This window comes from Spermophilus citellus (genome assembly GCF_964194105.1).
Source record: "Spermophilus citellus genome assembly, chromosome: 17".
Classification (NCBI taxonomy): domain Eukaryota; kingdom Metazoa; phylum Chordata; class Mammalia; order Rodentia; family Sciuridae; genus Spermophilus; species Spermophilus citellus.
Window position 1 is genome coordinate 51,307,929 of NC_138199.1, and position 15,639 is coordinate 51,323,567.

At 41.7% G+C, this 15,639-nt stretch overlaps 1 protein-coding gene across 2 annotated transcripts in view; it reads right to left on the reverse strand.

Annotated features, from left to right (window-relative positions):
• Positions 1 to 7,560: 7,560 nt before the first annotated feature.
• The window catches only part of KPNB1 (karyopherin subunit beta 1), a gene marked incomplete at its 3' end in the record, with an annotated part of 31,748 nt that continues 23,669 nt past the window's right edge, over positions 7,561 to 15,639 (reverse strand). The window contains exons 16-22 of one of the 2 annotated variants that reach the window (XM_081271111.1): positions 14,922 to 15,004; positions 13,209 to 13,316; positions 12,598 to 12,741; positions 12,180 to 12,285; positions 11,490 to 11,604; positions 10,810 to 10,971; positions 7,561 to 9,533 (exon numbers count right to left, since the gene is read on the reverse strand). In XM_081271111.1, coding sequence (XP_081127237.1) covers position 9,533; positions 10,810 to 10,971; positions 11,490 to 11,604; positions 12,180 to 12,285; positions 12,598 to 12,741; positions 13,209 to 13,316; positions 14,922 to 15,004 — 719 coding nt within the window. Of the gene's footprint in view, positions 9,534 to 10,805; positions 10,972 to 11,489; positions 11,605 to 12,179; positions 12,286 to 12,597; positions 12,742 to 13,208; positions 13,317 to 14,921; positions 15,005 to 15,639 lie in introns of those variants that run through there. The other variant, XM_081271110.1, reaches the window with a different exon arrangement.

A 15,639-nucleotide genomic window follows, 5' to 3' on the forward strand; every position in this document is an offset into this window, starting at 1 on the left:
TTTGAGAAGAAAATTGTTAGACCTGTCTACTCCTCTGCTCCGGGAGGAGGGGGCACTGAACACAGGGTGCAGTCGGAGAGATTAGTTAAATATGTAACTTCGAAAGTAAGAGTGAACTAAGATCAAATGTTCATTTAGGAAGACGGACATCCCCCCCCACCCCCATCACACAGAAGTGTCCACAGGCCAGAAAAATGAAGAAACAACATATTTTACCCTTTCCACAAAGATTATTTGAGTATCTGCCAAACCGCTGGACAGGAGACACAAGTTTGTTACCCCGCCCCCATTTTCCCACTGTGTGACCTTGGGTAAGTTATTTAACCTCTGAGTTAGATTGGATATCATACTCTACCCCTCACCCTTATTGGGGAAGAACAGGGATCAGAACTAAAGGTACACTGTGAATGACTGGAAGGTGTTAATGAGTCATTTTAATTCCCTGGTAGATTAAAAAATATACAGAGTTAGGGTCAACCTAGCCGCAGGTGGGGAATGACCAGGGGAAATTGGAAGACTGTGACTAAAAAGTATCCTCAAGAGATGTGGAAGGAAACCCTGCAAGGGGGCATAGCCCAGGGAGGGGGCTCTTAGTGGGGTCAGCATTTTGTTATAAACGCTGCTGGGATCCTTTTTGATTGGGGGGGCTGTATTGGAGAGGGGGAGGATGAAAGAAAAGGTCTCTTGCATCCTGTGAGCTTTGAAAACGCAACAGCAACTGTCATTTTCACTGTGGGGAGAAGACTGGACTAGGGTAAGCAGCGCCCCCCAGGACCGCCAGCAAGAACTCCCTTCAAAGGATTTCTCACTGGTTTCCTCCTCCTCCTCCTGCTGGCTTCCCTTGCAGCCTTTCCTGCTGGCTGCTCCCTTTTATAGACCAGAAGGGAAGGCAGGTCAGCCCTTGCCCTCCCAGACACCAGCTTTCTCTGAGCCATGTGGAATGACCCACCTACCCTCTAGATGTGAAGGCTGTGATGTGTGTCTTCCCCTAATCCAAGGGTGAGGCAGATGTCCCCTTCCTCAGTGCTCACAAGTTCTCTTCTGAAACAGACCAGGAAAGATTGGAGTGTAGGCCAGAAGGTGTGATGGGGTTGTCTCTGAGACCCTCAGTGAGCACCGACTTTGCCACAAACGTAAAATCAACTGACGAGCTATCCCTTCCTTGCTGGAAAAGGCAGTAGGTCCAAGTACCCTCTGAGCACACTCTAGAATGTCATCAGCCCCTGCTGCTACTTGGATGCTTAGGGTATGGCCTAAATAAAGTCACCTGGTGAGATGGAGCCAAAGAGTTCTTCTAACCTGGCAGGTAGGGGGCAAAAACCAGAGATTAGGCCTGGTTCAAGTGCTCTAACATGTCCCTCAGCACCAGATCTGGACCCGATCTCATTATATTCTCCCCATTACTAGTTCTGTTGATCACACCAAACAGATAAATTTGGGAGCAGGGACTGTGTTCCATACAGCTTTGTATCCTTGGGCACCCTGAGGGTACTTGTTCACTATACACTTACTCAACAAAGATTTTTTGAACACCTATGTGTGTTCAACACTGGAAATGCTGTGATGAGCATGTCTCTCTTGACCTCATGTAGCTTATACTCAGAAGGGTCAGAAAATTAAAAAGACAAATCATTAAGACAATTACATATTCTGATAAAAGGTAAAAGGAATAAACGGGCAGCAACAGAGGAGAACAGGAGGACAAAATTGCTTCAGAGTCACCCAAGGTCTCCTGATGTGATGGCATTTAAGCTAACTACTAAAAAGCTAAGGGCAGGGGTTGTAGCTCAGTGGCAGAGCACTTGCCTCGCATTTGTGAGGCACTGCCTCAGCACCACATAAAAATAAATAAAAGATATTGTGTCCACCTACAACTAAAAAAAAATATTAAAAAAAAGATAAGAAGGAATTTTCTTTGAGTGAATCAAGGGATGAAATTATGTGACTTGAGAATCATTGCTTCACCTTTCTAAGACAGCTGGGGATTGGTGAGAATCCCTCCTAAGACTCTTAATAACTATCCAGGCTCATCATGGAGACAGAAAAAAGTAGAATCCAGGGGTGTGGCAAGGGGAGGGGAGGTGGAAAAGGGAAAGGCAAGCCTGGGGAAGCATGGCCAGGCAGTTGTGAAACCTTCCTCACTGGCCTTCCCAGGGGCAGTGAGAGAGGACCAACTGCTAGACATTACTGGTAAGAGAGAAAGCAGGGCCCTAGCAAGTTTCCACCTAGGAAGCCATCAGGGAGATACTGTCTCCCACTTCCATGACTTTTGCTCTGGAGAAAGACTTTTTCTTTCTTGTCCCATTCTTGCCTGCAAAGAGTAGGAGGAGGTAGCAGACTGAATCAAAATAAAACCCAGATGACTCAAATAGAATCTGGGTAGCAGAAAAATTGATTAGACACATGTGACAATGCAGGATCCAGTGCCACCTTCACCCCCGTCCTCAAGCTCCAGACCTTAGGAAATTAGGGTCACTGAAGAACAATCCTGGGCCTCCAAGTACAGTTGTAGGTCTCCCAGCTGACCAGAGGCAGGAAGATTGCAAGTTTGAGACCAGCCTCAGTTAGGACAGCAGGGGAGGACTCATTCCTTCACCAACTCCCCAAATTCTTTTATAGGTTATACAAGGCCTCTAATTGAATTAGGAGGGTTTGGTTGGAAATAGGGTTTGTTGTGTTTTGTTTACAGCTCTCTATATGCTTTTCTCCACAGTTATGTTTATGTCTATCTCCCCAAATTTTTATTTTTGTTTTGCAGTGCTAGGGATGGAACCCAGAAGCTTGCACATGCTCACCAAACGCTCTACCACTGAACTACATCCTCAGCCCCTGAATCCCCCCAAAATTATATTGGGGCTGGGGATATAGCTCAGTGGTAGCACTTGCTGAGCATGTGCAAGGCCCTGGGTTCCATCCCCAACACTACAAAAAAATTATATTGAATTGTTGACCACTTCCTATGTATTATCCACTAGAACAGTCGCTCCATAAGAAAGAAATTTTGTTTAGTTTGCTGCTGTACCCTCAATGTCTTGAACAGGGTCTGGTATATAAATAGTTGTTGATTAATTGATTAATTATGTAGCATTGAAGGTCCTGTGCTAAGAACTTTATGCATTATCTATAATTTGGATTCTTGTTTCACAGATGAGGAGACTATAGGTCAGAAAAATTGAAGAATTTTGATTTGGGAGGCTGAGGCAGGAAGATTCCAAGTTTGAGACCAGCCTCAGCAACTTAACAAAACTTAAGTAAAAGTAAAAAATAAAGAAAGAGCTGGGGATTAGGTCAGTGGTAAAGCACCCCTGGGTTCAATCTCCAGTACCAAAATAATAATAATAATAATAAAGTTGAAGAATTTGTCCAAAGTCACACTCAAAAAGACTAAAATATTGCAAAGGACAGTGCTCAGAAAAGAGGAAGCCTTGCTCATTGCTGTGGAGAGCTTATTGACACAAAGCTATTTCTTAATTCTCTCTTAGGATGGTGACAGGCTGCCCCTCTGCATCTAGAACTCAGGCTGCTGCCAAAACTGAGATGTACTTTCCTTTCAGACAAAGAAGTTCTGTTTCACAGAGGACAGCTCAGCTGGGGAACCTGTGGTCAAAGAGCACCTGGTAGAAGGACCAGCTTGGGCTTTGTGGGCCTCCTGCCTGTGCTTCCCTTTGCAGGATCAGTGAGGGAATGGGGTAATTCAGATGCGGAGCTTACTCAGCAGCCTAGTGGTTGCAGCACCCCTCCCCCAGCCCTGGTTCTCAAAAGCTTCCAGCTTAGAGGAAAAATGGAACAGAAGTGCAGGGAGATGTTTTAGTTCAAACTCTAATTAGGAGGAAAGTTGAGTTTAGGTTAAGAATCACACACACACACACACACACACACACATACACAGCCCATTGAGTTAAAAGGCTCAGGATGGGTCTTATAGAACACAAAATGGCTTGGCTATTGATTTCCAAAATGTTTTGTTCAGGGTTTGCTCTGATTAATAGCTAAGCTCACATTCAACACTGGCACACATGGGTTGTGGTACAGGCACAACCTACAGTGTCAGCACTGCTTGTTAGCTTGCATGACTTTGGGCAGGACTTTTTAGCCCATTGGCTTCCATTTCCTCATCTATAAAAATGGGACTAAAAGGGTACCTTTATAATAATATAAATGATGAATAAATTTATACTCTGTGAGATACTAATTACTGACTAATCTTGTCCCCATTCCTCCCATTAACCCAAAGCTAAGAGGCTAGCTGGAAGTCATCTAGCAAATGAGGGAAGAGCTAGAAACCCCACTTCTAAGGCCCGGCCATTCCTAGTTCTGGATGCTCTGCCCTTCAAATACTGAGGCCATCACAAACTCCCTGAGCTGTACTGACATGTCATTAGTTCAACAAATATTTATTGAAGGTCTGCTGTATGTCAGACACTGCTCTAAGCTGAGCATACAATTGTAAATAAAAGACAGACAAGGTCACTGCATTCGGGAGCCTACATTTTTTGCACAGTGCTGATGCTGGGGACTGAACCCAATGCTTACACATGCTAGGCTGTACCAGTGAGATATGGCCCCAGCACAGGAACCCACATTATAGTGGGAGAAAACAACAACAAATAAGTTAGTGTATGGGGCTAAAGGTGTAGCTTGGAGTTAGAGCACTTGCCTAACCTATGAGGCCCTGGGTTCAAACCTCAGTATCATGGGAAAAAAAAAAAAGTTTAAGATATAGATTTATTTACCCATTTATTTTTTTGGTACTGGGGATGCTTTGCCATTGAGGCATCCCCAGCTCTTCTTAAAAAAATTTTTTTTGAGGCAGGGTCTCCCTACATTGCTTAGGGTCTAAGTTGCTGAGACCCCTACGTCAGCCTCCCATCACTGGGATTACACGTCCGTGCCACTGCACCCAGCTTAAGATATGTTTTTATACAGTCAGTGTAAAGGAAGTGGGTGGCACATCCTAAGTGTACGGAACATGGACCTTTATGTTGTATTCTAAGGTGCTGACAGCAGTTGTGCAGGGTGAAGAAGTGAGATGCTGGATGCTGTCTTCTGACTTACCTGGGTATTCCTGGCTTGCCTGAACTTGATCTTACATCAATCTTTCTACCCCTTCTTCCTCATCACTAAAACAATAATGGTCATTAAAGTTGTTATGATATTAATAATATAACTTTTTCAGTGTATTGTATTGTATTCAGGTAGATTAAGCTGGCCCTGGAAGGAAATGTAACATTGTACTGTTTTATTTTTTTTTTAAAGAGAGAGTGAGAGAGAGGGGGACAGAGAGAGAATTTTAACATTTATTTTTCTTAGTTCTCGGCGGACACAACATCTTCGTTGGTATGTGGTGCTGAGGATCGAACCCGGGCTGCACGCATGCCAGGCGAGCGCGCTACCGCTTGAGCCACATCCCCAGCCCCCATTGTACTGTTTTCTGAAAGTGGGCATCTGGTAGGAACACTGATGAAAAGCTCTTTGCTTGGGAGCAATTTGAACTGACAATATTCTTTCCATGAAGCATATTTTCATCAGAGAAATATTCTTGCCAATTGCTGTTGCATGATTTAATAGTCAGTAATCTCCAAAGTTGGGTGGAGAAATATTAGGACTTGTTTCTTTTTAATTTCCATTTTTATCTTAAAATTATAACGTGGGTACAGGTGTACAAGTATATAAACACATGGGGAAGTACGTGTGATCAAAATTTCTGATGGGGGTTGTGGTTGGCTCAGTGGTAGAGAACTTGCCTAGCACGTGTGAGGCACTGACTTTGATGCTCAGCACTACATAAAAATGAATAAATAAAATAAAGGTATAAAAAAAGAAAAAAAATCTTATGGGTTTGCTGTAAGAAAGGGTTAAAGGTAGGCCAATTAAACTCAGCCTTCATTTTACTTGCCCACCATGAACTAAGGTGTGTATTCACCTCAGTTAACTTGGTGCCACTATGCTAATCAATAGTAGAGTGAAAGAAAGAACCCAGTTTAATCCCAAATTACAGTTCTTTCAGTTTCTGGGGAAAAAAGGGAAGGGGAAACTAAATGCATGTTGCAAGATAGGTAGCAACTTTTAGATGGGCCATATCAAGTTCTCAGCCTGAAAAACATGCATGAGATAAGGACATCTCTGTACTGCTTCAAAGTCACTCATTCTCCAAGAAGGAAACCTATTTGGTGCCATCTCCTTTCCTCATACACGGTGAAGTGTTTCTATTTCACATCACACTGCAGTTTTTTGTTTTTGCAGTGCTGGGGGTTGAATGTGCTAGGCAAAGGCAAGTATTTTGCTACTGAGCACCACCCCAGCCCTTTGTGTCCTTCCACTCTCAAGTGCACGCACACATACACACACACACACTCCCTATCACCACACTGGCTCCTTTCAAACCACTCACTTCACCTCTACAGAGGTGACACAATCTGTAACAAAAAACTGAAGCAGCAAAATGTTGAAAATAAAAATAAAGCGGACTTTATTTAGAAGATAAAGGTGGTGGTATCAGTTTTGGTTAATAAAGTTGGGCTCAAGTGTTTTAACAGGTCTTTAATGCCATCACACAGACTGGCATGCCAAGGGCATTCTGAATGCCAATTACAGATTGAAGTTGTTTCAAAAACCAAGATGCTATCAAAAGCTGATGGAGTTTGGATTTCTCTTAAAGTCAGACTAACACACTTCTTAAATAGTAAGAGTAAATAGTTGCTTGGTTCTGAAAGTTTAAAACACTACACTGAGCAATTCCCCTCCCTTTCTCCACAAGTCCCTAGGGCAATATTACAGTTGCCTCTGACAGCTAAAATTTCCACATTTCAAGAGGGGGGCTGAGGGGAACAGGGAAAAATAAAAAGCAAAATTAAATGTAATTGGTATAGGCAGCTGCCACTTGTGGCAAACCAAAGTCTAGTCCGATGCCCATTTTCTTCACATTTGCACTGACATCTTCCCAAGCAGACGGTAACTACATTCTTAAAGGAATGTGCCAAGACTAGGGTGGGGGAAGGCCCAGACAGTGATTGGACAGAATGCATTTGCATCCAGTTGCCTTAGGTGGTACAACTGATTAAAGAAAATACCCAGACTATGGAAAATCCACTTGCCAAAGGTATCTAGGAAAGAGGAGGATTAAATACATAACCAGTGCAGAATAACTACAAGGCACCAAGACCACAATCCAACCAGCCCATTTCCTCCTCTCCATCACTGAATGGATCTGGGAGAAAGCATTAATAACAGCACTTATCAACTGGTTCCCTGGAACAAAACATGACAAAATACACGGGAGGTTTTGTTTTCATTATGGTTCTTGGTGTACTTTATTCTCCTGCTGTCTAGCTAAGCAACCCACACAGGACAGAAATGGGTAGCACTGAGGAATGATCAGATTATTTTTTCTTTCTTTCCCCAATATTCCTGCCCCTCCCTAAGCCCTGACCCAACCCTACCTAGTATCAGGAATGGTTAGTATATCATTCTCCCTCACTCAAGAAACAACTAAAATGGAAACAAGGCATTAAGAGGACCAAGCCCTCTTCTCAATAGGCTTAGGAGCTGGTGTGAGTTCTCTATTCACAATGGAGCGTCTCTCCTTCAAACACCTGGATTTTTTTTTTTTTTTTGTACACTGGTTCATAGATCGGCATTTGACTTTGAACCTGGCACCAAAAGGCACAATATCTGATACCCTGTACAAGAGCTATTAGAGATGCTGCCATATGGATGGGCAAAACCGAGCCAATCCCACTTATGAATGGAAGGCTGGATCAGGGAAGGGAAGATGCAAAGGAAGAGATGGGAAAAAACATAAGCCCATGCTTTTTACAGGATGAAAATGAAAGTGGGTCTTGCTTTTTAATCCTCAAACTACTAGGAAGCAATTTAAAAACTTTTTTTTTTGAAAGCCGCATACTCAAATTCCAGCAAAAACTCCCTAGTATCTGCAAAAACCAAAAGCTCACCAACATCCCTTCTTATTGCTGAAAGTCTAAAATTCAGGGTGCCCTGTTCCCTTGTAAAAGGGAAAATGATTCTGGTTTACGGTAATCACAGCACATTACACTTGAAAAACAAAAAACTAAAATGTGTGAACAGGGGAGTGTTTGACACCATTTTATTAATCTTCAAACTTCAGTGGAAAAATATAACCATTTTCAAGTGCCACTTTCATCATGAGTTCTGCTGTGTGTGTGTCTATACATACATATAGACACACACACTTTTGTTTTGTTGGTTAGTTGGTTTTGAAGTGCAGCAAGAGACCAATACCGCATTGGAGTCAATCAAATAAAAGAGAACAGAAGGCCAAGCAGTTTCCAAATGGTTATTTTATCAGATTGTTTAAACATTAAATTTATCCTCATTTGCAATCCAAAATAGTTACCTGAAGTCTGCTGTTGTGTATGTTTGTATGTGTGTGCACGCATGTGTGTTTACTTTTATTGGTTATTTGTCTTCTAAACTCTTTGGCACAATTCTCTGGGGGCGTTCAGACTGCCACGATACAAGTCAGGAGAGAGCTTTTCTTTTGTGCTGCCAATTTCAAGCATTTAAATTTTGGTTTGGGTTGTGGCTTTTTTGTCTTTTAAGTCTGCATTCTTTATTTGTAACAATTAACAATTTGTACTTTTATTTTTCTATATCCTCTAACTTCAGAGTTTTATTTTTCTCCCCCCTCCCCTCCCTTCTACATTCACAGTTGAACCATATTATTAGGAAAGGCGCCTTGATGAAAAGATCAGGATAGGAGCTCTGACCATTCGTCAGTGTTTTCCCTAAAATAATTAAAAAAAAAAAAAAAAAAAAACCAACAAAACAAAACCTAAAGAGCGTCTTTCCTTTTTTTTTTTCTCTTTTTTTTTTTTTTACATGTCTTGTGCTGCATCAGTAGACAGAACTTCGGTTAGTTTTATGAAATGCAACATCTAACCCCTTGTTTTCTGGGAAAAAGAAACTGCAATGACTTGAAGTTGAGAATGTGGATACCGCCTCACTCACACACACTCATTCTCAGACTGTAAAAATCCCTCACCCTCCTTCTAGCCTGCACGTGTACAATACCGTGTGGCAAAGGTACAGCGAAGGTGGGCTTGAGACCCAGGCTCCATCTTTCTCCTCAGTAGCAAAGGCCAGGCTGCCTTTTACAACAAAGCACCACAGCTGAACCCAGTCCCTCTTCCTCTCCCAAACCAGTCATTCCACTCGGCACTGCCAAAAGACAGAAAAGCTAGTTCTAGCCTCCCCTGGGAAGAGACAGCTTTTTTTGTAAGCAAGTAAATCCGTCGTTTCTCTCTTTTCCAAGATGGCTGATGTTATGGTTTTCTACGAAGTCAGTGCTTACTTAGCTCACTAACAGCGCTGCTGTTGGCGGCTGCGGCTGCTGCTGTGGCAGGATTTTCAATGTGGTGTGTTTTCAAGCCTCACTCACTCATCCTCTCATTCCCAAACATTCAGCATCCGTGCACACTCCTCACTTCCGGGTTTTTCAAAAGATTGGAGATTTCCAGTGGGGGTCTCAGGTTATCATCCCAATGGTAACAGATCTAAAAACAGATGGAAGGAAAAGATCAATCCTAGGATCACATATGCTCAATAAAGCCTAAATATCTCCAATTCCTACAACCAAGTGCTCATAGGCTGAATGGATTTGTCAACTTCAAGAATGAATAATTTTCCTTCTCTTCCTATGTGCCACCTACCTGCTCTCATGAGCACATCCATCAGGGGTAGATGGGAAAATAAAATAAAAAACTAAAAATAGCTCCCCCCCTTTTTTACTAAGACTTACTAAGTTGCAGAAAGCAAACAAACAAACCTATGTTCCAAAGCAGGGGTCTCAAAGGATATCTTCTATGGAGTTTGGCAATGTCTTAAAATACTTGTCTAGCAGACACAAGGCCCTGGGTCTGATCTGCAGCATTGGGGGCGAGAGGGAATGGGGAAGGGTGTAGAAAAGAGAATTATGGGAGAATGCCTCTATCAGTAGTTTTATTAGGGTCCAAATGTTTTGAGAATTTTTCATTGTAAAAGTTCTGTTCTAACCAGGTGTTGTGGCATATGCCTATAATCCCAGAGACTCAGGAGTCTGAGACAGGAGGAAGGCACATTTAAGGCTAACCTCAGCAAATTATTGAGGTTTTTAGTGAGAACCTGTCTCAAAATAAAAACAAAAAGGGACTATGGATGAAGCTCAGTGGTGAAGTGTCTCTGGATTAAATTTCCAGAGCCCCCAAAACAAAACCACAAAAAAGTTCTGTTGGCAGGCAGGGTGGTGCATGCCTGTAATTCCAGTGACTCACAAGGTATACAGGTAGGAAGATGGCAAGTTCAAAGCCAGCCTCAGCAACTTAGTGAGACCCTGTCTCAAACTAAAAAATAAAAAGGGCAGGGAATATAGCTCAGTGATAAAATGCCCCTGGGTCCTATTCTCCAGCACCATAATCAATCAAATATCTGGCTCAAGAAAAATGAGAGTGGGCTGGGGATGTGGCTCAAGCGGTAGCACACTCGCCTGGCACGCGTGCAGCCCCAGTTCGATCCTCAGCACCACATACAAACAAAGATGTTGTGTCTGCCAAAAACCAAAAAATAAAAATATCAAAATTCTCTCTATTAAAAAAAAAAAAAAAAGAAAAAAAGAAAAAAGAAAAATGAGACTGCCTGACTTTTCCCCTAGTACAAGGATGAGGAACAAAGGTCTCACCCGGAAGCACCTATACGGGGAAAGAGTACCAATAAGATACCAGCACCTGCCACTATAGCCTAAATGTACCTCCTCCTAAGAAACCTGAAGAAAGAAAAGTGGTGACCCAATCTTACCAAGCTTGGTTCTTCAGTTTTCTCAGTTCTTTTGTGGCCCATGTAGCAAGGGTTTTTGCTTTGTTAGTCTTCGATCTCCGGCCTTCAGTTAACAGTTCATGGATCATTGGCCTAGCTTCTACTAATTTCAGTACATCTTTCCCAAATGCTGTACATAAGTCCCTGCGTAGAATAAACCTACTTGTGAATGAACTCCAGGAACCATGTTTTGAACCTGTCAAACCACTGCTGAGTTAAATACGTGCTTCTTAGCATTCATCTACTTTTTAAAACTAGAAGAGCTTTTAGATATAAATTAGGATAATTTGTCCAAAGTTAAACAGCTAAATTCACTGTAAAAATCAGAACTAGAATCCAGATCTTTGGGCTTAAAACCAATACTCTCTTAACAATGCATCAGAAACCCTCAAAGAATGTTAAACAGAAGTATTGACCAGAGCTCTGGAGGGTCTGAAATGGATTATCACTTATGAATACCCCAAAAGAGACACTATGAGCTTACTATCTCCTTGATGGTAGAGTATTGATTCTGGGTTCAATCCCCAACATCACAACAAACTAACTCCTGAATCTCCTCTGAGAAGTGGATTATTATCATCTATTAGTCTCTCAAGATTCGTTCCTACACGTTTCTCATTTTGCATGAGAATACTTAGCTATTGGAAGCAGGTATAACTCACCCTATCAGTCCAGCAGCACAGGCTACTACTCCATCTGTATGATCCTCATCCCCAGCAATGTGGTCAATGAAAGACAGAATAAATTCTACTCTGGGTTGTACCAGCATCACATCCGCTATAAAAGAAAAGAGAAGGTCTGATGAAGTTGCCCTGAATTTGGCAGGACCACACCTTTTCCAAAGTTTCCAGCTATTCTACCCATATCAGGTTTGAGCTGGATAACCAGCTACAGAGTAGTACCAAATTATTCCTCCTAAATGAGGATGTCATTTTTCAAATCAACATATGAAACAAATAATAATCAGATACAATGTACAAGGAACAAATGAAACTTTTTCTTCTGAACCTTGAATGTCAAAAGAGGTAAAGTGGGGCTAGGGATGTGGCTCAAGCGGTAGCGCGCTCGCCTTGCATGCGTGCGGCCCGGGTTCGATCCTTAGCACCACATACCAACAAAGATGTTGTGTCCGCCGAGAACTAAAAAAATAAATAAATAAATATTGGAAAATTCTCTCTCTCTCTCTTAAAAAAAAAAAAAAAGAGGTAAAGTACAAATATCTCCCCCAATAGTAATATGGGGGTAGTCATGTATCAACCATTCATGGTTGGTCAGAAAGCAACCAGCAGAGATAGCTCATCTGGCTGTGCAATCTGGTGGGTGGACTTAAGGAGCTGGGTTGTATACTCAACGGTGTACGTTCTCCTGATCTCCTTTTAATCCCTGGACGATTCCAGTATACGCTTCCAAGCAGCCTTCTCTTAGTTCATTCAGATAATCCACCATGTCGTAGTCGGACTGGAAGAGACAAAGAATAAAACTTCCATCACACCAATTACATATATTTTTTGTGGTACTGGAGATTGAACCTAGGGATATTCTACCACTAAGCTATATCCCTATCCCTTTTTCATTTTGAGACAGGTTCTTATGAAGTCGCCCAAGCTGGCCTTGAATTTCAGTCTTCCTGCCTCACCTCTCCAATCACTGGGATTACGGATGTGTGCCACCACATCCAACCACTGATCACCTTTAATGGTATGTTTGTAAATAGTCCTCTCCTCTACTTAGAGCTGGACTTAATGATTAGCAGGACAGCTTCAAGCTTACCTTGTCCACTTGGGCTTGGGAGGCCTGCTGAAGAGTATTCAATACAACCTCTAGGTATTTTTTAAATTCTCCACCAATAGCAAGGGCAATATCACCAAACACAGACAGAATCTGCGGCTTCACAGACCTGTGGACATTCTCGTTCTGATTAAAAAAAAAAAAAAAAAAAAAAGTCAATTAACTAACATAAAAATTTGATCCAGAGACTCAAGAAGAATCTTTGGACATACACAATAGTTAAATTATTACTGCTGGATAAAGAAATTTTTTTTTTACAATATCGTTTAGTTATCAATGGATCCTTGTGCTGAGAATTAAACCCAGTGCCTCACATATGCTAGGCAAGCGCTCTACCACTGTACCACAACCCCAGCCCACAAGAAATTGTTTTTCCTTTATACTTTATTGTTCTTTTTTTTCTACAAGTAGAGTACACATACCTTTAATTAACTTTGTAGATTCTAAAATCATCTGAAAGAAAATAATTCCCTTCTCCCATAAGCTCACAGTGCTATGGGAACTTACAGCTTCCTATCATGGTCTTAATGCTTAAATTTCTTGCCAACTTTATTTTATTCAAAGAGTGGTTGTTCATATGTGTAGACACTCACCCCCAAGTTCTCCAGCAGCAGCTGCATTACCTCATCACAGAAAGGTAAGATGTTGGATTGCAGGGCACGGCACAAATCTCCCACTAGGCCCACAGCTGCCAAACAAACCTGAAAAGAATCAAGGAAATAATCTCCCAAAAAGAAAAGGTGGCCTATATGGGTAAGGCAGGACCTAGAATCAAAGACCACCTCCCCCCACATCAGCTGAGATTAGTTAATTTTAACAACCAATATGGCAAGAAGTAATTAGAAGTATTAGAGATACCATTAATAAAAATTCCCAGAACAATCAAACAAAACCACAAGAAGCTTTGCTCTCTCTCTCTCTTTTTTTTTTTTTTTGGGGGGGGGTGCTGGGAATTGAACCTAGGGTCTTGTGCATGCAAGGCACAGTTGTGACCAACTGAGCTATATCCCCAGCCCTCCCCCTCTATTTTATTATTTTTTAGTTGTAGTTGGTCACAATACCTTTATTTTATTAATTTTTATGTGGTGCTGAAAATCTAAACCAGGGCCTCACACGTGCTAGGTGAGCACTCTACCAATGAGCCACAACCCCAGCTCCTAGGTTTGCTTTTTAAGGTACTTATGGGGTTAACTTTATAAGCTGCCCTTGTATTCATACTGTACAGCCAGTCATTCATTGTATAGTCCCTTATTGGGTAGATCCAATATCCTTTTTTTTTGATATTAGGGATTTTTTTAATTCTTTTTTTTTTATTGGTTGTTCAAAACATTACATAGTTCTTTTTTTTTTTTTTTTTTTTAAGAATTTTAATATTTATTTTTTAGTTATCGGCGTACACAACATCTTTGTATGTGGTGCTGAGGATCGAACCCAGGCCGCACGCATGCCAGGCAAGCGCGCTACCGCTTGAGCCACATCCCAGCCCCATTACATAGTTCTTGATATATCATATTTCACACTTTGATTCCAGTGGGTTATGAACTCCCATTTTTACCCCGTATACAGATTGCAGAGTCACATCAGTTACACTTCCACTGATTTACATATTGACATACTCATGTCTGTTGTATTCTGCTGCTTTTCCTATCCTCTACTATCCCCCCTCCCCTGGTACTAGGGATTGAACTCAGGGGCAATCAACCACTGAGCCACATCCCAAAACTTATTTTGTATTTTATATAGAGACAGGTTCTCACTGAGTTGCTTAGCATCTCGCTTTTGCTGAGGCTGCCTTTGAACTCAAGATCCTCCTGCCTCAGGCTCCTCCTGAGCCGTTGGGATTACAGACATGTGCCACCATGTCCAGCCCAATATCCCGTTTTAAACAGACTATTTCTAGTTCAAACAATGCAAAAAGGAAAACTACTTAGATCATAGGAACCTGATCTTTTCTGTACTTCAATGGCTAACAGGTATGAGAATATGATTATATTTTGAGGGCTGGGGATACAGTTCAATGGTACACAGTATTTGCCTTGCATGTGTGAAGACCTGGGTTTAATTCCCAGTACAACAAAAGCCATAATAAATGAATGAATGAATGAATAAATAGACAGATAGATAAATAGATAAATAAATAAATATTAGGGTTGGGGCTGAGTGGTGGAGCACTTGATCAGCCTGTGTGGGGCACTGGATTCGATCCTTAGCACTGCATACAAAAATAAATAAGGCAGCGCCATGCTGTCCATCTACAACTAAAAAAAAAAAATTTTTTTTTTTAAAATTTGAAAAGCTTATCCTACCTGGTACTCAGCGTAATTCTTCAATCCAATACCCAGGAAGGGTTTAAAGGCCTCCATGTACTTGAGGAATTCACCACCCAACACTGAAACAAAATAGATATTAGCAAATGATAGCAACACAGGATATCAGGTGAGCAAAATAACCATCCTAGCTCTCCCAACAAGTTGGTGGAATGTGTTAATTACTGTTTCCATCTCACATAAGCCAAGTTCATAACTAATAGGAGGGCTTAATTCTTATGTCCCAGAGACAGTACCAACTTTACACAGAATGGGATTTTACTTTTGCTAAAACATGAAGTGGCAGGATCTCAAGGAACTTCAAGGTAAATTATGAATTGACTGAGCCAGTAATACTGCTTCTTTCCCCACCTCCCCTCATCTGATTATATGTCCTCTCTAGAGGTCAGCTTCAAACCAGGGTTCCTAGGCAATCCCATCAAGGGCTTAACAAGCCAGAGCCAGGAAAAGCAGCACAGAGCTTCAGATTCAAAACACCACTTCAGGAGCCAAAATTAACTTCATTGCCCTTCTCAGGTAGTCACATGTGGCCAGACCAGCTGGACACAGGCTCTTTATGCCAGCAGTAGGACTGGTCCTCAGGAGAGTGGTCCTCAAGAAATGGCCTCAGTAATATACTTATAGGTCTAGGTCTACCCTGAAGAAGTATGCCAGATTTCTGAAGTGCTCTTTTATGTGCTTTTAATGCCCTTCAAAG